This window comes from Nycticebus coucang, chromosome 12 (genome assembly GCF_027406575.1).
Source record: "Nycticebus coucang isolate mNycCou1 chromosome 12, mNycCou1.pri, whole genome shotgun sequence".
NCBI lineage: Eukaryota > Metazoa > Chordata > Mammalia > Primates > Lorisidae > Nycticebus > Nycticebus coucang.
This window is the reverse complement of record NC_069791.1, coordinates 3937971-3960809: the sequence shown is the minus strand read 5'-3', so window position 1 is coordinate 3960809 and position 22839 is coordinate 3937971. Positions and strand designations below refer to the sequence as shown.

At 48.3% G+C, this 22839-nt stretch overlaps 1 protein-coding gene across 3 annotated transcripts in view; it reads right to left on the bottom strand.

The window, feature by feature from the left end:
- Positions 1-22839, bottom strand: part of PPM1H (protein phosphatase, Mg2+/Mn2+ dependent 1H) — a 261618-nt gene that overhangs the window by 100288 nt on the left and 138491 nt on the right. For all 3 annotated transcript variants that reach the window (XM_053555420.1, XM_053555421.1, XM_053555419.1), the window contains exon 4: positions 15148-15260. In XM_053555420.1, coding sequence (XP_053411395.1) covers positions 15148-15260 — 113 coding nt within the window. The remainder of the gene's footprint in view (positions 1-15147; positions 15261-22839) is intronic.

Below are 22839 nucleotides of genomic sequence, written 5' to 3'. Positions count from 1 at the left end.
CACACCTGCTGTGTGCTTGCCCAGAGGGGTTCTGTGCCCGGGTGCCTTGCAGTGGTCTGCCTGAGCCAGAGGGCTGCAGGGCCCCAGAAGACTAAAGGACTTCCTGGCCACCTCATACTCAGAAATACACTGCGCTGGTGAGGAAGCTTCAGATGCCCACCTTTCTCTCAGGTTGGGCTTTTCATACAATTACAGATTCTCTCGTAGGCTCAGAGGACTGTGTGTGATGAAATGAGATAAAAATAGGGCAGCCCCAGTTCCAGATAAGGATGAACACACTGAAGGCCAGAAGATTCTGGCAGGGATCCAGAGGAACTGGGGCTGAAAGCCCCCCTGGATCCGAAGATTCTTGGAGGACTCAACCCTTCCTCTTACGAAGGAAAAGTAACAGTGCCTGCACGCAGTGGGTGCTGCGTCTGACTTCTGTGCAGCAGCCCTAAGGGTGCAGGTGCCACCCTAGCTCTGCCCATGAGGACACAACTCAGAGCCCATTGGCTTGAAGCCACCACGGACGGAGCGAGATGAGGGTTTACCCAGCCCCACACATGCTGCCTCCCAGATCCCCAGCGGTCTTTTCTGGTCTGTAAGGAAACCTCCCAGCTGCCCACCATGGAAGCTCTGAGGGGTCAGGAGAACCATAGTTGAGTGTTGACTCTTCACTTGTCACTGGCCACTGTGGGTGGCCAGTTGTCCTCTCTCAGCCTTGGCCTTTCTGTCTCACCTGCCGCAGGGCACACTGAGGAGCTCAGCACCTGTGGGCCGAGCCCCCGGGGCCAGAGGGTGAGTGTGTGGGAGTGAGAGCCACGGGGGCGGGGCTCCGATGTCAGACCCCCCTCCCGCAGTCCGGTGGGCTGCTTCCCCCCTGCGAGACTACCTGACTGAGCTGCCCCAGCCTCTGCCAGTCCTCAGCCCCTCCTAATCAGGACATTCGACTGATACAAAGTTGACGCCACCAGTGTGACCCAGAGCTCGCTGCAGCTCGCTGAACACTCACTAGAGGCATACGGTGTGGAGATGGGACAGATTACGTTTTTTCATAGAGGCTTCTGGGCTCAGAAATGTCACTAGCTTCAGTGTTTCATGAGTGATGAAGAAACCAAGATGGGGAGGTCAGAGTTTGGCTGGACCAGAACCCGGGTCCTGCCCCGCACGGCTCTCTCCACCAGGCTGTGCTCAGACTGCTCTGACACAGCAGGACGCCCCAGAGGCGCTCTGCCACCCTCCAAGGGTCAGCCTCCTCTGGGCCCATCTGGGATCCACCCCAGGCCGGGGGTGACCACCCTCTCTCTTCTTCTGAGATCCAGTAATACATTATAAAAGTGTTGAACTCTAGTGAATTTCCATCCAGACAATTGCCAGGGACAAAAATAGTGAAAGGAGAACAAATGGGAGTGACCCAGAAGAAAAGCGAGTGTGCACCCAGGGACATGGGCCCAAGAGACCACTCTCTGTGGAACCGGCTGGGGAGAGGCCCTGTCTGGGGACACCAAAGTCTCCTGGCTTGTGTCCTACTTTGCCAAGGGGGAAAACATGTGCTGGAAATCTAGATGTGCCCTAAATTAGCGAGTGGAGATCACGTTTGCAGACGCTAGACAGAGCCAGACCACCGGTCGGGAGCAAATCTGTCTCATGTGTTGGGTGACAGCCACACAAAAACATTCTGTGCGTCTGGAGGCTCAGCCTGCAAAGGAATCAAAATGTATGCCCCTAAAAACTGGACTCAAAGCCATGTGACCTTGGGTGTAACGGGAGCACCAGGAGAACCACACTTTAACCCACCAAATTAGAACCTTCGAGACGTTTCTTCCTTCCCCTTCTTCGTTTCTCCAGGCAAATACCCCCCCAGCACCTGCTTTGTGCCAGGTGCCACATGGTACAAGGTGGGGCGGGGCAGCGGAATCAGGCTGTGCTGCATGGAGCCCACAGCCCAGGGCCACCCACCTCTACACAGAGAGGGACACTTCAGTCGGGGGTGGTTGGAGGGCAAGGAGGCTGAGGCCAAAGGGATGGGCTGGGGGAGCCATGGGGGCCGCTGGGGGCAGGCAGTTTGGGCAGAGCAGATGGAGGTGGCGGGGGCTCAGCCTGCAAGGAAGGGAGTGAGGAGGGCCGTGCATGTGTCTAGGAGTTCAGGTGAGCTTGCCAGTCAGCATGAAGGGCTTGGAGCAGGATGTTCCTCTCTCACAAAGGCCATCCCTGTGTGTGGCAGCTGCAGTGATACAGGACAGAGCTGAGAGGAAAGCCAGGGCCTGTTGCTACTGTTCAGTGACAGATGTCACAGTGCCTGACAGACGGGACATCGGAGTAAGAGGGAAGAGGACTCCCAGGTGAGGTCCGGAGCCAGGATGGACAGGATGTGCGTCAGGATGGAGCTGGAGGCCACGTTCACTGAGTGCCTCTGGGTGCCGGGGACTGGGAGTGGGTGTGTCCCTAAAGTAGCAGCGTCCATCCTATTCCAGGTCCCAGTGCACCTGCCACTAACAGTGTCATCCTAGACTTCTGCGGCTACTTGTCTAGGCTCTGCTAGAGAATACGGGAAGGCCTGCAAGGGAAGCGCTTTGTGGCTCTTCCAACAGCAATACTGCTTAGAAGCAATTTTAGGAAGGGTTTCTGCAGAGCTGAGCCTGCTTCTGGAAGAGCTTTGAGGGCATTTGATACCTCCTACAAATGAGCTCTGGCCTGTTAGGGAAGAGAGAGGGAGGGAGGCCCAGTTATACTGAGGTGTGAAAAGTGAGGTGACAGCTCAGAGGGGGGAGACCCTGGGACCCTCGGCACACGGAAGGGTTTCAGTAAACAGGTGTTTGCCTGGGATGGGGCAGGGTGGGGGACAGGAAAGACCACAGGAGAAGTGCCGCTCAAGCTGACTCCAGACTTGGACACCAGAAGGAGGGGGCATTCTGAGGATGGAAACTGCCTGGGGAGCGGGCGCATGTGAGGTCTGGGCTTCATCCAGGGACAGATTTGGGGGTTTCTAGAAGGCTGTGAGGCCTGGAGACAATCCCTAGGAACTCATGCAGAGTGTCTCTCATGCAGAATCTTTCAGAAGCACCAAAGATGGCAAGTCCACGGTCACCCTGACTGGCAAACACCTAGAAAGCGATTTATCTCTGAGCCAAGCCCTTGGGTTGCAGGGGATGCACAGTGACCAATCCAGGGAAGATCAAGTCCAGCCCCTGACGTTTTGCAGAGGGAGGGTTGGTGACATGAGCTGGTGGAGACAGCAGGTGGTCATGGGGCTGAGAGGTGGGAGAAGCTGGCTGAGGAGGAAACCCGTCAGCATCTGCATTTCAGGGTTAGGTGTGAGGAGGAGCCTCAGAGAAGGGGAAACAGAGGAACCCGGAGAGAGAAGTCCTGAGAGCTGAGCAGAGAGATTATGTCAAGAGGAGCTGGGTGTGTATTTACCGTGGCTGACTTTCATCTCTTGTGCTCGGTAAGTGTGTGTTCTAGGCAAGGCAATGCTAGTTGCAGTGACAGACAAAGCCTAAGTCTCTCAGTGGCCTGGAAGGACGTGTTTATTCCACACAAGAAACACAGAGGCCAGTGGGGTGGGATACACGGGAGGGGGCGAGGCCGAGGTGTGCACCCCAAACCATCCTGGCTTGTCATCTACTAGCAGACAGAAGGGAGAAGAAACAGGATGCTCTGTGCCGTGGCAGAGCAGCTACTTAGTGCGACCATACGGCGGGACATGTGGCGGGCGGGGGGCGGTGTATTCCAGAGAAGTGACAGGGACAGAACCACAGAAGCATGAGGGGAGAAGTGGAGCCAGGGAATGCAGATTTGAGGGAGCGTCTCGGATGTGAAGTGGACCAGGTTAGGAGGGAGAGGAGGTAGCTCTGAGGAGGAAGCTGGGGGGAGGGGCCAGCACAGATGTGGGGCCGAGAACACCAGTGGAAGAGATCAGATATCCCTGAAGCTGAATATGGCAAAATGTGAATCCTGTGAAATACCAGACAGTACAAGACGAGGCATCTGTGTGGCTTTTTAGGACTGTTGCCTCCACTCAGTTTGACAGCTGGTTTCACATCTTCATTTACTCACACATCACACACAGATATGTCAGGGATTCCTGTCCTCCAGCACTGTGGACACTCCCAGTGCGAACCCTGAAGGATTCTTGTATTGTGGAGATGTTGGGTTGATCCAAAGATTGCTTGCTGGCAAGTCAGTAAACCAGCAATTAAAGCCTTGGCATAGAGGAATTGTGTCTCCACCGCAGAAAAACAGCGACCCCAGAGGTTCTGGTCAACTTGGTGTACCTTTCAGGGTGAACAAGGTGACTGCAGAAGCCATGTCCCTATACTGAACCCCACTTCAGCCTTGTATGTGGCAGAATCGTGACAGACATGACACACAGAAGTGGCTTGTGTGTGACAACTGTTCTCCAGCTCAGGGAGAAAGGGCACGGCTGCCCAGTCACCACAAAGCCAGCCTGCGGCCTGAACAGACTTAGCTTGCCTGGAGACTGTCCACCAGATAAATGCTTAAGCATTTATATGAAGATTAGTTTGTTGGTCTTTTTATTTTATTTTGTTTTTTGACACAGAGTCTCACTATGTCACCCTTAGTAGAGTGCTGTGGCATCACAGCTCACAGAAACCTCAAACTCTTGGGCTTAAGTGATTCTATTGCTGCAGCCTCCCAAGTAAATGCCCGGCTATTTTGTTGTTGTTGTTTAGCAGGCCCGGGCTGGGTTCGAACCCATCAGTCCTGGTGCATGTGGCCGGTGTCCTAAGCACTGAGCTATGGGTGCTGAGCCTTCTGTCTGTTTTATACAGTGGGCCTCTGGCCACCGTCTCACTTAACTAAAGGGTGTGTCTATAAAGTACATGATACAGGGTAGCAGTGGCATCTCAGACCATCTCTTAGTGTTGAGACCCGTGCAGTGTGCTTGGAGGAAGGACCGTGTGTCCTTGAAATCAGTGGCAATTGTGACCTGCCAGCTCTGAATCTCAAAGAACAGACTGGACGGTGTAGGGTGAGGGAAAACAACTGCCCCAAATCTTTGACAGGGAAAAGCTACAAAACAGGAGTAAAGCACAAGCAGCGTGATCAGTGTGAGAAGGGATTTCATGAATCCCGTTTCTGCAGGCAGGCCTGGCGGCCCCCAGCAGGGACAGAGCTCCCGCCGTGTTAACTCCGACAGCCTGGTGCCGCCAGAAAAGAGAAGCCAGGGTCCACAGCCCAGTGGCACAGCACAGCACAGGGGGCAGGGTGGGCTCCGGCTGAGGGGTGAGGCTGTGGGCTTGTGGTGCAGCTAAGCTCCCCGGACAGCAGAGACCTCGACTTCACAGTTAAATCTTGCAAGAGAAAGAAAAAAATCTCCTATGTTTTTTGAATGCCTTAGAGCCTGGAGGCTTTGCTGGAAAACAACTTTTTCTGTGTTACTTAGAGACAATCACTGCTTGCCAAAACACTAAAAAACAAACCGAACCAAACAAAAAAGCAACTTAAAAATCACAAAACCTGAGAGCTGGAAAGAATATTACAGGCTGTTTAGTGCACTCCAAAGCAACCTAATTATTGTAAACTAGACACACACACACACACACACACACACACACGCGCACGTACCTAGGGAGGGTACCAACTTGAATTTAGCATGGTTTTTGGCTCCAATCTGCTAAGAATACAGTTGTAGGGTCCAGAGCTGATATCTGCCAGCAACACTGGCTAAGATGAGTTATATTCTACACTGGGGTCCTAGGGCAGCTCAGGAAGGCCACTGACAAAGTTCATGACACAAACTTCTACATAGCCCAAAAGCTCTTGTAGCCCTTTCATATTCCAGCGATTCAAGCTGTAATGCATAACTCATTTTATTTTGCATCTGATTTTTATGATGAACTAAAATGTATCACAGTAGTAAGGTTTACTATTTGTAGCAGGTGCAGTTGTAGGAATAATGATGTATTAATATGTGCTGTTGATACCCCCAGTTACTCAATTCTCTCCCCATGGCAGGCAGGTAAACGCCTCCACTGCATCTGATGAGCACACGTTTAATGCCTTTACACAAATGACATGTTTCACTGATTTTACTTACTTAGCAGTCTCCCCCGACTGCATTGTGAGGTTCGTAAGTACAGAGGCTTTTGTCTTCATTATTAACTAAGTCTGTAGTTCCCAGAACAGTGCCTGGCACCCAGGAAGCCTGCAAATATTATATGGAATTGAATTAACTCATTTATTCCTCACAGTGACTCTATGGTGTGGCAGTGGTTACAATCCCTATATTACTGATGAGGCAACTGGAATGCAGAATAATTAAGTTGCTCAAGGCTGCACAGTAAGCGAAGGAGCTGGGACTCAATCCCGGTCCACATGGCTCCAGACCCTGCCTTTTAACCAGTATCTACATTTCTGACTTCCTAATTTAACACATTGCTGACCAGCCATGAGTTAGCCAGTTAACATAGTTTCTGAATAAACCTGCTGGTCAACAATGTGTTAACATAGCAGCTGTTCCCTGATCCATTTCTCCCAGTCGCAATTCCCAGTTGTCCCAGATTTGGCCTGCTTTAGTCTTTCTCCCCTTCTCATCTCTCAGCTGCTTATAATACAGAATCATTCAGTGCCTCTGACATCTTAACACATTCTTGCCCAGCAATTTTACGCAGAGACCATCCCTATCATAGGAACTTGGGACTGGTCAGCAGTATGTTAATACAGCTGGCAGCTCACATGGCCTGAGTGCTTACTGAATGCTAAGCTCTACCCATGGGCCTTTCTGAGCCCTCATTAATAGCCTCCAGTGCAGAACTGCTGTGTTAATGAGGGCGCAGAAAGGCCCGTAGGTGGAGCCTGGCACTCAGTAAGCACTCAGGCCATCCGTAATCGCACAGATGAGCAAGCCACATCTTAGCAGCATCCTGAACCTTGGCCAAAGTCATCCTGCAAGTCGTGCAGCTAGAATTCAAACTTGGGCCCAAATGAGTTCCAACTGCACATGTCCTTGGGTCACTAAAGAAGTTTTAAGACAGCCTATGTTATGATTCTTTATTTCACTTCCAAGGAACTCCACCGACACTGTCCTTTCTGATTCACCTGTACAAGTGTCAACTTGCTCGGCTCATCCATGTTGCTGAGACGGCTTCATTTGTTTCTATGTGCAGACTTTATGTTTTTTGATTTTTGTGTATCTCGAAACTTTTGTAATGGCCCACATATGACCACTGCCCCGTTCTGGACCTGAGAAGCCCCCAGACAGCCACTGCACACTTTAGCTATATGCTGACCTTAGCTGCTCTCTGAAAATTTTATTTTAGATTTTATCTAATTTAAAAAATGTTACATTATCTTTTTTTCCATAACCCATTTAAGCTTTGAGTTATTAAAGCAAACCATTGCTAAGTCAAAGAGCAGTGCCATCAGCCTGTTGCATGGAGGGGACCTGAGCCAGGGCCACCAACAGAACCAGCCACGACTGAAGAGGAAACCCTCTTCCTCCCACATAAGGGGCCCGAGCCAGCCGAGGCTGTCACTGAGGGACTCGCTAACACCCTTAGGGAGGGATCCTGTGTTTATTCTTAGGCTTTCCCCCCCCCACCCCCAATAATGGCTGAAAATTTCAACCAAGGAGAAAGCAAGTTTGTAACAACTCCCCAAGATGGGTTGCAGTCCCACCAACTGTCTGTGGGTGGGAACCACAGGGCGGGAGTGTTATTCCAGATGGGTCTCAGCCCCACCACTGCCCTGGGTGGGAACCGCAGGGCGGGAGCACTAGTCCAGCCTAGAAGCTGCTGTTGCTGAGCAGACACCAGGCGCAATCTGCACAGGGCCGAGTGAGTCCTCACAGACAGGTGATGCCCTGGGTTCCTGCACGAGTCTCCACCAGTGCAAACTTGAGAAAGGCATTTCTGTGGGCCCCTTCTCCTCATCAGTAAAAAATCAAAGGGGGGCTTTTGGAGTAGACATGTGGTCGCCACGGCGCTTATACCACGAGAACCTGGGTGATCTTACATAATAAAGACTTCTGGCCTCAGCATTCATGATTCTGACTCAGTAACCTCAGAACAGGGCCCACAATGTTTTTTCAAGTCTCCCAGGTGAGTGCACAGATGACTTCCTATTTATTATCTGTCCCTTAAGGGATTTAGTGCCTGCATCCCTGACCCACCGTGCATCCCACAGAGATGTCTGCTGAGCACAGGCAGGGTGCCAGGAAGGGCCATCTCCCATCTCATGCACCCAGGCCCTGGGGAACTGATTTTGGAGAACAATTAGCAGTTTCGGCCACCAGGAGGCATCGAGTAAGAGGGGAATTCATGTTAGATCCAATTAGTAATGGTGTCTTCATTCATTGTTCACACATTTTCCCCATTGTTCTGACGAAACTTTAACTTAGATGTCACTCTCTCTCTCTTTTTCTTTTTTAAAGCCCAAACACCAATGATCTCTTTAATATTGTTGCTGTTCGTTTTAGGAGAAACGCAGTAAGTTCAGCTTCAGCTGTCAAAGGCAGTGAAGAAAGAGCTATGATCCCCTTTCATCCTGGAGAGGGGCACGTTGGAATAACAACAAGCCTATAGGTAAACAGCCCACCAAGAGCTTGTCTTTAGAAAGTTCATCACAGAAAGCAAGGCTCACTTCATGCTAAAGAAGAAAGATTATATTAACTAGGTGGGATAACCACCTCTGTTCTTTTGAGGTTATTTTTAAATTGTCATAGTTACACTGTAGGGATTTCTGAGTGACATCAGTTTGGTCAATGGCTGGGTGTCTGCAGCTCTTCCCAGTGGTTTTATTTATTTATTTGTTTTAGGCAGTCTCACTATGTTGCCCTTAGTAGAGTGCCGTGGCATCACAGCTCACAGCAACCTCACACTCTTGGGCTTAAGCGATTCTCTTGTCTCAGCCTCTCAAGTAGCTGAGACTACAGGAGCCCACCACAACGCCCAGCTATTTTTGGTTGCAGTTGTCATTGTTTAGCAGGCCTGGGCTGGGCTCAAACCTGCCAGCTTCAATGTATGTGGGTGGCGCCCTACTCACTGAGCCTTCCCAGTGGCTTCTATCTGAGCTCACTTCCTCCCCTTGATGTCATCCTTAACAGAATTAAAATAGCCTCCATGAATGGATCATTTATAAATACACCTCAGCCTGTCTTAAGATTACTTATGTTAAACTTGTACAATGCATTATGCGTTTATCATAATGCCAGAGCCTCAAAGTGAAGGTCAGGTATGAGCTGAGTAAAGTGTCGTGGGAGAAGCAGCATTCATAAAAATGCCTGTACACCTGCCATGAGCTCAGTATCTGCTGGGCCTAGTGCTGGGAAGGCCACTGGGAATGAGGCAGAGAATGTCCCGTCCTCATGCACTTACAGTCAACCCCAGAGGCAGGCAATCAGGTGTCCTTCCCCAGTGCAGGAGGTGGCAAAGACACGTGTTTCAGGAGACAGAGCAGAGGAAAACTCTAGCTCATTTGTAATCGCATTCTTCAGCTTCAGGAGGAGCAGTGGGGTACACCGAGTCAATGAGAATGCTTCGAGGGTCCAATCTCTGGCCCCAGGGCTCTGCAGGCCAACCCCTGGGCTTTATTACCCCACAGTGTCCTTGTGGGTGTGATGTACTGGGACCTTTGGTTGGCACTTGGGTCATTTTGGGATACAAATATTTCTGGAGGGTCCATACTTGTTTCCGTGAAATGTAACCCTCCCTAAATTGTCACCAACAGAAAATGGCATGTGAAGAGCTTTCTCATTTCATGATGGAGTACTGCGGTCCACAGACTAGCTCCTTCCCGGCTCTCTCCAATGCCCAGGGGTAGACGTTAGGGTAGCGATTCTTGCACTTGAGCTCGGGTCAGAATCACCTGTAACACTGATTATGGTCTCCTGCAGAGTTTCCATTCAATAGGTCTGGGAGAGAGCCACAGAGTTCACTCTGCTGACAAGTCCTCAGGTGATGTTGCTGCTGGTTTGGGGACCACAATCTGGGGACCACTGACTCAGGGCAAGGGGTGTCGAGGAGAGATCTGAAAACACGGAGGAGACAGGGAGGAAGTAGGGAGAAAAGGGCCCTCGGTGCCTTGTGTGTAGACAGTGAGTGGCTGGTTGGGAAGGGCAGAGATCACTGCAAACCCCTTCCACAGGTTAAGGGTGTAGCTAAGGGATTCTGTAAAATCCATACTACAAAGATGTGGAGGGAGGGGGTTTCCTGTAGCAAAAGGGAAGAAACAGCAATTCAACTTTCATCCTGGAGGATGGAAGTTAATTGCTGTTTCTCTCTACGCTATTTTTCAGATACATGTCAAAGAAAATGAGTGGTATAGTGAATGTAACATAGCCCGTGGAAGAAGATCAGATTTGTTTCTGAACTCAGAAAGGCTGCTATTAAAGCAGCAGCGCACAGCGCACGTGTCGGGGAGGGCACCACTTACTGGCAACAAAGAGCTTCAGGAAGGCTCCGTCCAGGCCCGGTGAGATCCGGGAACACACAGTGGAATGAACTGCTCTTTACCTTCCCTTGGGTTGGAGGCACTTACAGGGTTTCATTATCTTACTACCAGTAAAGGGGAGAAGCCTCAGAGGGCCCCACAGATGTGTAATTGGTTTTGAATTTATTATAGAAACGTAAGTCTTATTTAATACCTAATTCCTACACTCAGGAAAATTCAGACTTTGCAAAGGAATTCACCTTTGAACCAACTCAGAAAGCTTTCACTTAAATGGGGAGAATTCTGGAAAACTAGAAATGACTGAAAGGAAGGTGAAGTTAAAGCCATCCTGGCTGGACTATTATGGCTTTGTGTACAGACACTTCATGGAACCATGTCACACAGAGCTAATCAATGAACACACTCCACCTTCTCCAGCTCTCCCTAGGAGGACTCTCAAACATGGGAAGATGACCCTCTATTCCTGGGAGTCTGTGAGACTCTTGCTTCCAAAGAAATCCTAAAATGCAACAAAATGAGGTCTGAATTCACGGCAGTAATCAGTGATAAAACAGTCATGCAGAAAATACAGAAAATGCTTATTTGAACCCTATTTTCAATAGGTTATCATCAAAACCAAACATGACATTTGAAATGGTCTCAGTACTTTGGGACCTTTAAAAGAAGAGGGTAGACCACATTTTGAGAAAACAATCTTTTCTATATAGTAAATGAATGAAGCAGACCCCCCAACGCTCACTCACTTGACTGCAGCAGTGCACGCCAAGTGGCCTCGTGTGCAGCCTGAGCCTCCGTCATCCTCCTTAGGTGGAAGCTGAGATGCTGCTGCTGATAAGGTGTGCCACTATTTTATATATACACAGGGGGGAAAATGTTAGTTAGAAATTCTTGACTTAGAGATATTAAAATGGAAAAAATCCCCCCCACTCCCACCAAGTGAGTCTTGGCACAGATGGAGGGCCCGGGCCACAGTGCAGGGGGCCAGGACAATGTGCTGTGCTCCCAGGCCGGGGCTGGATGCCGGCCCGGCTCCTGCATAGCTGTGGGACCTGGGGCAAATCTATTCGCCTTGCTGGGTGCCTTGGCTCAGTTTGTGGAAAACTGTATTTAGCCGATATTAACAGCACCTGCTTCTCCCTGCACTACTGAGAGAATGGACGGTGGTCCTGTCACAGTACTCGGTACATCCCAGAGCTACTTCGCAGTCTGATGGCTGCCGTGATTGGAAGTCTGCAAGAGTAGAAGAACTTAACAAACATGAAATGATTTTCTTTCATCCAAGTGGCTTCACCTAGTCTCGGTTGCCAAACCTTCAGACACTGTTTGAAATAAATGGTAATTAATGGCTTTGCTTCCTCTGGAAATAAAATGATCTCCATGATGGAGTCACAGCACCTTCCTAGACTGAAGAATCACTCAGACCCTAAGGGGCTAATGACAAGAATGGGAGGACTAGAGACTGCATTTGCTTGGCATGACATTCGCCTGCTGCAGGTTCATTTTTGCTTGAAGTGCTTCCTTGCTAGTCCCTCACAAACCTCCAGGTGTTGCGCTGGCCACCTCTGCCTGGGAGGAATAAGGGAACTGGTGTGCACCAGGCTCAGCTGAGCAGAAAGACAAGTCTCCCAGGCTGTGGACCAGCCCGCCCCGGACCAGTCGCCTGCATCTCTGTGGACCGTGCTACCCAGAGGATGGCCACAGGCTCAAAAACTGATGATAAGCTGCAAATAGCATCAGGAGGCTTTTCCTGAATACAAAGTGAACACACGCGCATGTGCCTGATGGTGAATCAGAGCACACACAGCTGACTGGCGGATAAAACAGCTCTTGCCCTCTCTCCACTTCCAAATCAAACCAGCGTGAAGCTTTTCTTTCCCTGCACATGAATAGTCATGAGGTAGTGATCGTACAACAAAGATTTACTTTCACTCTCAAACCTGTCATGACTTAAAGTAAACATATGACAGCTAATATCTAGCAATAAAAAAGAAAAATGAGTGCTTAATTAATCAGGCTCCTGTTGCTAGAATCTTCTGCCAGCTGTAAGAGTTTGTTTAAACTGAACCCTCGCATTCCTAACTGCTCATCATGGTTGATAATGGACCTGCATTTCCAAAGGTCGGATCAAAGTTCACTTGGTGGCCATTTCATGGGAATAACCGAATATTTCTATAAACTCAGATATCTATATTATTAGAATATAAACTGGTCAATTGATTCTATATAAGATGATATCAAGCATCTCCTGTTAATAAAGAGCTACAAATATCATTCTCGTGAGTAAGTGTCCTCTGAGTGTTTGGATAGCACATGTGAACACCAACTCGGAGTGGGGCTGTTATGTGAAGCTCAGCCCACGTGGGAATAGCAAACCCAACCAATGAATGATAAAACTCAGAATTCATATCTAGATTATCAGGGCCAGAACACTCTAAATGTAATACAGCTTACCAGTGTTTAGAGATCCTGTTTCATCATAGGAAAAATTTTTCTTTTGGTGCTTTACAGGGTTATTAAGGATTAAAATACCTATTAGACTTTTCAAATTATTGGCAATAACACATAAACCATGATGTTTTTTAGACACTTAGAAACTCAGGAACCTCAGTTATATTAAAATTTCAAAACTGACTCTAAGAAACATAAACTAATGAAAAGATCACCCTCTATGGTGCCACTTTACTCTCCAAGAGTGTCACTCCTCATGGGATAATTTTTAGAATGTTGCTCTAATATCACCATCTTTATACACGAGGAAATTGAGGCCTCATCTGGAAATGGGCATGAAAACAAACCAAAGGCACGATGGACACTGTCACTGGTCCGTTTCTGGCTAGGTAGACTGCTCTGTAAGAGCTTGGAGTGGTGAGGAAGCTGCGCTTTGTAAAAGCAAGAAGGCGGCATGGGGAGGAGTGGAGTGTGGAGGAGCAGTCCTCTCACACAAAGATCTTCTGGGCCCAAAGCAGAGTTAGCTTCTAAGTCTGAGGGCGCCTGGTGAAAGGCGCTTCCCCTGGGAATAGGGGGCTGTCACTCCCTTAGACACTGGGCGGCGAGAAACAAACTCCCTGGGTAGGACTCGGGCCTGGACATAAAGGCAAAGGCCAGTGTGAGTTCAGGAGTGAGTCACCACCCAGCCCTACCGGAGGAGAGAACAATAATCCCCTTCTCTGCAAACCAGCTCACGGTCCAGAACTGAGCAGGAGGCCAGGGTCTGACCTCTTGGAAGGGCATTTCTTGGGTCACCTGTCCCCAGTTTTTGGCCAGGCCCACCCTGCGGGAAGGTGAGTTAAGAGACAGGAGGGAGGGAGGTCAGAGTGTGTCCCCTCATTCCCTCCTGTGGCTCCTGTGGCCCCTGGTCAGTGGCTCCCTCCCCTGAGCCTCACTCCTTCCTGGGCACCTTCACCTCCTGGCTGTTTCTCTTTCACTCCTGCATTCACAGTCACCCATCTGAGTGGGGGTCTGTCACTTGCCAGACCCCTGACTCCACACCAGGGAACAGAAGGCACTGAGCGTATGCAGCGGCTCATACAAAACTCTGCCTACAGGAGAACATGGGCTTTGACACCGGCAGGATCTTACAGAGTAAAATGGAAGCCCCATATCTTCCTTTCAAACAGATGGACCTTCCAAAACCACCAATTGTCAACTCCTCCAACTGCTACCGTGTGGCTCCCCATGGGAAAAGATGCTTCACCCACAGTGACAGAAATATCCCTGGGTCTGAGTCTCTGCATCCTCCATGGAGGTAAAATGAAGGTGAATTTCTCGATCACCGCAAGGGAGCTGGACCTCTGGGCTACAGAGGCAGCCCTAGCCACATGAGCTGGAGACAGGGAAGAGGAAGGGCTTGGGGTCGGGTCTCGCAGAGGAACAGAGCAGGTAGGAGAGCCGGGGAGAGGTGTGTGGGATGACATGCTTAGAGCCCAATAGTTGCGTCACTTTTAGAATAAAGAGCTAGTCTTTAGGAAAAGGTCCTGCTATGTGGCCAGCATATCTGGTTACTAAAGAGAGAGGTGTGTAACATACTAAAACATTTTTCATAAACCCTGTAATCAAAAAATTACACCTAAAGTGAAGAAGCATCAGTTATTTAAAGTAGAATTAAAATATGTTTATCTTATTCCCTGGCTATGCTGGATAAAGTGAGGGTTAAACATGCCCTCTTTGCCAAAAGTCCCTTTAGCTGAACCTGGAAGAGAGGAGACGGCAGCCTCTAAATGCAGGTGCATAAAAAGAGAGCGCTCTGGGCTCCCGGGAAGGGACCACAGTGTGAGTCTCCCTGAGTGGAGAGAGGGGACAGCCTGAGGTCCCTGAGTGGAGGAGAGCGGACAGAGCCGGAGGGAGGGGACCAGTGAGATTCTTCAGCAGAGTGGAGCCAGTGAGGAACCCCCAGATGACCCTCCAAATCTTACTTCATTCAAGTCCCCTTGCTCTCCCGATTGCTCTCACACCCTATGGCTTTACTAAGCTTTCACTGGAAAACAGGCTCAGAGGCCAAAACCCACTTGAATACTGCTGGCTTAGACGTGTCCCAGGAGCAGACGCCTCTGCTGCTGTGCACGGGCAGGAGGCCGCCCCAGCCTCACTGTGCTCCTTGGATGCATTTTCGATTTGATACAGAAGGCCTGCCTTTGTCAATGCCTAATCCCAAGCAGAATTATCTTATTTCTAATCACTTGACTTTTTTGAGAAAGGATAAAAAGTGTCAGAAGGCATTGGAAATTAGTAGAGTCAGACAGCTAATCGGCTTACCTGCTATCCCCGGCATTGGCCACGTACAGCTTCCCCAGAAGGCACACCACGACCAGGGCTGTGCAGCCACCGGATATGTTATACGAGCTCCTCTCTCGCTCTATCTGTAGGTCCTGGGGAAGGAAGCACAGTCAGTCTAGACCGAGCAGGAGCCTGTACCCACGGCTTTCTGACCCGCACTCCCTCCACACCATCTCAGAGACTGAATGCACTTTAAGAAGGACCTGAAAATCTTTAGTGTCCACTTTCCTACCACCTAATGAGCATTTCTGGAGAGGACATTGGCATGAAACTGCCCTGCATTAGATGTCTGTGAACCAGAGACAGGAAAATAAGGGCAGCAAAAAGATACACTCAGACAAGACCCAGGAGAAGAAAACCCAAGTCAGATTCCACAATGTCACGGCTATGGGACGCTCAGCCTGTGTGCTCACACGGTAGACGACGAGGAAGCCAAGCATTGGACCTGATCAAGTTTTAACCCCAAAGTCTTAGTTTCTTTTACAGCTACGTAAAACAAGTGTCTTTTGTACCCATGACTTGGAGTTCAGACACACTCTTCTAAACTCTGATCTAACATTTCCTCTTCCCACAGCCACCGCAACGGTGACACACTCGTAATAACAGCCACCATTCACAGAGCACCTTCTCTGTGTCAGACAGCCCACTCAGCACTCTTCATGCAGAATCTCATCTTGTCCTCACAACCATCACTGTCACCTTCACTGTTCACACAGAGCAGTGGGGTCACCTGCCCAGATGTACCTGGCTAGTGTCCAGATTTTCCTCCAGATCTTGTGTTGTGACCTGCCGCCTAATGAGGCCTCCCCAAGAAAACAAAAAAATAGAACACTTGTATTCACAGATGTGCATCATTAAGACAGGTGCCTTTGTGAAATTCTGTGTCAGTGACAAAAGCCAGGATCTGTGACGACCTTGGGAAAGCAGGAATAGAGTTAGGGAGATACACTGAATGTCGAGCTAAAACAACACGGAGTCCCCAGCAGTAATCCATGGTCAGGGCAGACGGAAGGAGAAGGGGGACTGGGTAAAAATTGCAAGTAGAGGAAGAGACAGTCTCCTGGCTGGTGTGGACGGGGACACGGGTGGGCCTACACCAGGCCACTTTCGTGATTCTGACAAACCTACAGAATTAAAGGCCAGCTGCTTGGGCTGCCCTCCTCATGGACAGCGGGAGAGAATCCGTAGGGCAACATTCCCCAGCAGCTGCTCTGCCCCGGCCAGAGGTGGTAAGACAAAGATGGGGAAGCCCCCATGGGGAGCTGGAGACAGAGAACTCTGAGCTGAGGACCCCCCCCCCCCAGCGGGTTAAAGAGTAGGAAAAACACCAAGAGAGGACAACACAACACTGGGAGGACGGGCCAGGGGTGGGGAAGAAATTTCAGGAAGGGAGGAGGGGAGGAAGGGAGGAGGGGAGGAAGGGAGGAGGGGAGGAAGGGAGGAGGGGAGGAAAGGAGGAGGGGATGGGGTTTTTTAACACTTGGATTTTAAACACTTACTTCAACTTTGCATAAATTAGCTTTCTTAAAGGATTTTCATGAGGATTAAATCAGCCAGTATCAGAGGGGCTTAGCTCCACCACGAAGAGCAGTGACTTTTTTTGCTCACATTTAACCTTCAACACCTAAGCTGAGCTGGGTAAATAGTAGGTTAATAAATATCTGTTCAATGGACAAATGAATAAATAAATTTTAAAATGCCTTATCTCCCTACTACCTTACCTCTTCCTCAATATGAGAAATGGATTCCACAATTCACAAACAAAAAGCTCAGAATGCCATCACTGGCTGAGGTAATAATTAAGCAGGGACCCACGTTGCAGCTAAATGCAATCACACAAGGCGGGTGGGAGGCTGCAGGGTGACAGGAAGGGGGACTCAAATGTCAGGTGGGAAGGATTATCTCAAGGAAGTACCAGAGAGGAGAAAAAAACACCAAGATGTCAGAAAAATCCAGAAAAACAGAGCCAACAACCCCACCCACACAGGAATTTGTGGGTGAAATCGTTAATTTTTTTTTTTGTATTTAAATAACCCACATAAAGTTGTTGTTTTGGTAGATACATATTTCATATGTATATACATATGAAATATGTACATATTAAATATGTACATGTAAATATGTATATTTACATATATTTATACATGTAAATATGTATATTTACATATATGTAAATATACATATTTCATTAAATCAACGTATAAACTGGTATATGAAATCTACATCCAATACTACTGGTATTAATACGTTGGAAGGAACTGCTCTAGCTACAGGAATTATCCATTCTCAACCGAAATTAGGTATTTGTTTGAGTTCCTAAAAAGTCTGAATGAAAGATAATACTTATTAAAAATTCCTTGGACATCTTGGATATCCAAGGAATTGGATACAACTGCTTGTATATGGACTGGAGTGTGAACAATGTTTGTCAGACTTAATCAAATCATCAGTGTGACCCAAAAGGGGGAAAATCTCTAGGGCACACAAAGTCCTTAGGAGAGAGCTGTTCATGGCTAAGAATTCCCCTGGGACTCAGCAAAACAAGTTTAGTCCCCATCGTAGGTGAGTGCATTATTTATCAAGGCTAATATCACAAGAAAATCTAATTAAAACATTATTTGAAATCCTTAGGGAAAAAAGAAATCAAGATAGAGTGTTCAACAGCATGATTTTTCTGCTTTAATTTTTGGGGGAAACATTCGGTTAGCATACCCAGTCAATCCCTTGCTATTATATTAACAGTGATTTGGTAATTTTCCCTGATTAATTTCATCGTTTTTTTCTCTGTTTTCTATATTTAAACGATGTTCTCCCTGTAGCTCCCTCTGAATAATGAATGCCAGATCTGGCGGCACTTTCTCAGAACCAGTGAACATAACTATTTTTTATCCAAGGGACTTTGCTAACATGAACATGCCTTCAGCAGCCTCTTTCCCAAATGTGTGTGGAACTGGGAATACACGTGTGTGTGTGTGTGTGTGCATATTTTAATTACACATGTGCTCTTGGGATCATGGCGACAAGATTCTGCACGATGTGTGTCCACAGACTTTAGCCCTCTGAAGGATTCACTGATGGTAAATCACTCCCTCCTACTTCTTGTAAAACTGCGTGCAACTAGAACATATTCTAAAAATAATTGCTTCCCTCCCCCCTCCTCCCCAGAAGCCAAAATAGCACATTTAGTTTTTTCTACATACACCACCTACTCCTCTTTGAAAGATGTTCCATAAAATCTTAGTACTGAAAGGAGCATTAAAGGACCATCTGGGCCGTTCTTTTACTATCAGATCAAATGTGCAAAATGAAATCAGTAAAGATACATTCTCTGTTGAATTACCTACCGTTTTCCTTCAAACCCTTAACCTTTCAAATTAGCTTAAGCTTTTTATACTTTAGATAAAAAATAAAAACATAGAACCATTTTTTAAAACCTTCTAGTTTGGGTATTTTTATAAACACCAGTGAAATTATGGGGAAAACTGCCATTTTGGACTATTTCCCCATGCTAGGTTATCGGTGAACCCTTGGAAATAAATCTAGAATAAATTACTAGCAAACACACGCACATGTGTTTCAAGTATGGTCTAAAAGGATCACTTAACTGACTCATAAAATTCAATTAGCAAGATAATTGATATTATTGGCTTAATCAAGGGTACTGAAGACCTCTCAAGGCAACTTTCTATTTAGCAGGTCTGGGTTATATCCTCTGTGGGTGTCTGCTGAATTGTTACATTGAGGCTTATATGTAAATCAAACATTCCATCCAGTTTTGAAGACTTGGGATTTTATTTTGGCCCTTGTTGTTGCAAGGAGGGACAGACACAGGAAAGAAAAAAGACGTGTGTGCCATGGGGCTAATTCAGCAGGAAAGAGTTGCAAGAAAAAAATGATATTGCCCGTGATGGCTGTAATTTGGTTTGAAAGCCCCACGGATTATGCAAGTCCAAGGTCATTCTTTTGTTTCCAATTTCAGGTTGCAAGAGAGAAGCAATATCTCCGAGCAGAAGGGCGTGAGTGACGGGTAGTCTCAATAGGACCTGGCAGCTCCCCCTAGCTGGGTTAAAACACGGTTTTGAGTACACTGCTAATAGTGTCAGTCACAGATAATAAGATTCTGCATGGGTTTAGTACCCAGGTCCCATCCCAGTTTATTCTGAGAAGAAGGCCATCTGCCCGCCAGGCAGCGGGGAGGGGACGGCCGGCGCTGTGCTGTCTGATACCGCCACCTGCCGGCCGCAGCTGGAACCACATGCTCACACCTTCCAGGGGGACTTCCTGTTCTAACAACAAAATAAAGAGGGGAACACAAAGGCTCCCAATTCAACATTAATATGCTAATTTGCGGAAGCACGAGCATTTATAAACTACGAATTAGCTTTGCTTTCATTGTCCCCCTTTCATCACAACGTCACCACATATTTATGTAGTTTTTACCAACAAAACCAAGCTGCCCAGTATTTCCAACCATTTACTGATAGAAAGATGTATGGTAGCTTCACAAGTTAAAGGATTGCCATTTTTTTCACTTTCTGATTACGACTGTGGGAAATCTACACCTACACCAAAAAGGCAACAGGACAGAACTTTGAGACCTTCTGGCTACGTCCAGAACTCTTCTGATTCTGAGGAGGGCGATGGGACTTCCTCCCTAAGTCTGAAGTGTTGGTCATTCGGCCATCTGGGGGTGGTGGTGGTGGGGGAAGCAGGGAGGAGATTTGAAATCAGTACTTAGAAGACATTTACCATCCTGGGCCAAATGACAACCTAAACATAACAGGTGACACAACTTAGCTAATCGAGGAAGTCAGTCGAAAAGTTCCTGTAATTATGGTCCTGTAGCAAGCCAGGGTTCTGTTTTCAGAGTGGACATGGGAGGGTTTAGCCACATGGCCTTCTCACTGCGAAGGGAGAACCAAGATGAGATGGAACAGAGGGCTGTGGGGGCAAACCTGCTCCTTCTGACAGTGTGTGCAGTGAGTGTGAACACAGTGGTCAGAGTTCACCTTTACTACCAGCCTCACGCTGAGCCGCCAACCCAGGGATCCAAGATGAAAAGCACTGCCCTCAAAGCAGCTCAGAGTGTTTGATGAAACTGTTACCTCCCCTGTCTGAAGCATCCCCCCCTTCTGTTAGTCTATATTTTGCAACTAGTCCTTGTTTTTTCTCAGATACAGATGCGATGTATTCTGACGTGGTGTTTCTGAGCATTTTTAACAGAGTCATTCTTTTTGGATAGATACCAACACTTCACGACCTCCTTTAATATTATTTAGAATATGGATGTAAATGAGACCTTGCCTATCTCTAGATCATATAATGTGTGACTGCAAACGCCCCCAGATAGAAGAGCTTCTGTTTTGCTTCTCTCTCAGCCGTGTCTGGGAGCTTACAATGTAAGCTCCATGAATACTAACGAATGAGAGAGCATTTCTTAGTGGAAAAAAACACAAACTGTTTGCCCCTATTCTCACCTCACAATAATCAACACAGACTTCTGTGACCAAGTGTGTTGGCACCCCTTCCCCTCCCGCCCAGGTGATCAGCGCCGCAGCAGATGCCAGCTGGGTCTCCTCCACTGCACCTCAACCTGTGAGAGGGTCAGACCTCACAGGCGCAGGGCTCTGGCCCACAAGACTGCGCCCCCTCTGATGCCAGCACACGGCCCAGGTTGCTCCACTGTGCTTGTGACCAAGTGGTTCCCATGACCACCCTCCTTGGTTTTGATAAATTTACTAAGTGGCTCACAGCACGCAGGAAAACACATTTGCTGGTTTATTATAAAGGACACTACAAAAGATAAGATGAAAGGCTGCTCCCATGCCCTCCCTGGGCACGTCTCCCTCCCGGATGCTCCGTGAGTTCACCCATCCGGAAGCTCCTGAGCCTTTCAAGTTTTCATGGAGGCTCAATTACACAGGCACAACGGGTTAAATCACTGGTGACTGGGGATCAGCCCCACCTTCAGCTTCAGCCTGAGGTTGAGGGATGGGGCTGAAAGTCCAGGCTCTCTAATTCTGCTGCGGTCTTTCCCATCCTACAGCTACCCAGGGTTGCCTCCCACCAGTCAGCTCATTAGGATGCAAAAAGACACTTATCACTTTGAAGATTTCAAAGATTTTAAGAGTTATAAGAGAGGAAATAGGGACAAAGACCAAATATCACAGAGAGAGAGAGAGAGAAAGAAAGATAGATATATCAGAACACTCTCATTCCACATCATCGAACTACTATAAAGAAAGCAAAAAACCCAGTGAAGGAGAAGCTCTGCCTTTAGGGATATCATGACGTTCTGAGTCTCAGGAGGGACAGGTGCAGAGATGCCATGAGTGAGGCCAGCTAGAGGCCTGGGTTCCAGGGTTGGGGCACTCAGCATCGAGGAGCTCAAGTGAGAGAGAAGCCACAGGACCACAAAGCTGAAACGCCTGTACAACAATCTTGTTTAATACCGAATTTCCTATCACAGAAAAGCAGAATGACAGCGAACCTGAAATATCTAAAGAACACCTAGAAACGGGGAGGGAGGAGGGGTCTGGCTACTGTGGGGGGAAATAAACACCTAGAAACGGGGAAGGAGGAGGCGGCGGCTACTGTGGGGTGGTAGTGGGGGGAATAAACACCTAAAAATGGGGAGGAAGGCGGCGTCTGGCTGCTGTGTGTGTGTGGGGGAATAAACACCTAGAAACGGGGAGGGAGGTGGTGTCTAGCTACTGTGGGGGTGAATCAAAGTCTAGGCATGGCCTGAAAACACCCATGCTGCCACAGTGCATGTCGGGCATTTCAAAAAACCAAAAGGTTACACCTTGAGAAAACTACTCTCAAAAAGAGAGGGAGGAAAGAGAAAGTAATTCGTGTGAGTGAGCCGTGGCCTGACAGGCTATAGTTTTGAGGGCACGTGATGAAATTTTCATGCTGCAAATTCAGCGGCTCACCCCAAGCAATTTAATAAGGTCAAGTCAGCACTGTCTCTGTGAAACCGGAGACGTTTTTCTGAAGTCCTGAAGAAGCAAAGAAAATACAAGAGCATCTCCTTGTGATTAAGCTAAGCAGAAGACTTACCATACAAACAGGGACAGTTTTGAGAGTGAAAGGGGACAGTATTAATATGTGGGTCATTATGAAAGTTTTGAGATACACAACCACCAAGAAACAAAATCTGCGGGGATGGAAACAAACGAAGCCGTCCCAGCAACACGGACAGGCTGAGGGAGCTGAAACCCATACCTGAATGCCACACTGGTGCAGAGAGAGGGGTGGCCTACTGCAACATGTGATACTCTGGGGCTGGCCTCCTGTCCAGCTGGGTGCCCTCCAGGAGTGGCCTGATGTGGACAGGACACCACTGTGGGTCAAAAGTTCTCACGCGGCTGTGGACTGGGGGCCACATATTTCCTACAGTTCTGTGAACAGGGACAGAGGTGACACTGAGGGAGGCTGGTGGCATCTGGGGACTCCAGGACCAGCTGAAGCATTATGACAGCTGTGCTGGGTTGTGGAGAAGATGAGGCGGCTCCTTGAGGAGTAGCAGTGTGACCCCTGACATGGGGCCTTGGGGAACATGAAACGGCTCCTGTAGGAGGGGTGGTGGAGTGAATCCTGGAATCAGTTGAACTCCCCCATGGCGGTGGTGGTAGGCTCCTCGGAAGAGGAGGGTGAACCCTGCTTTTG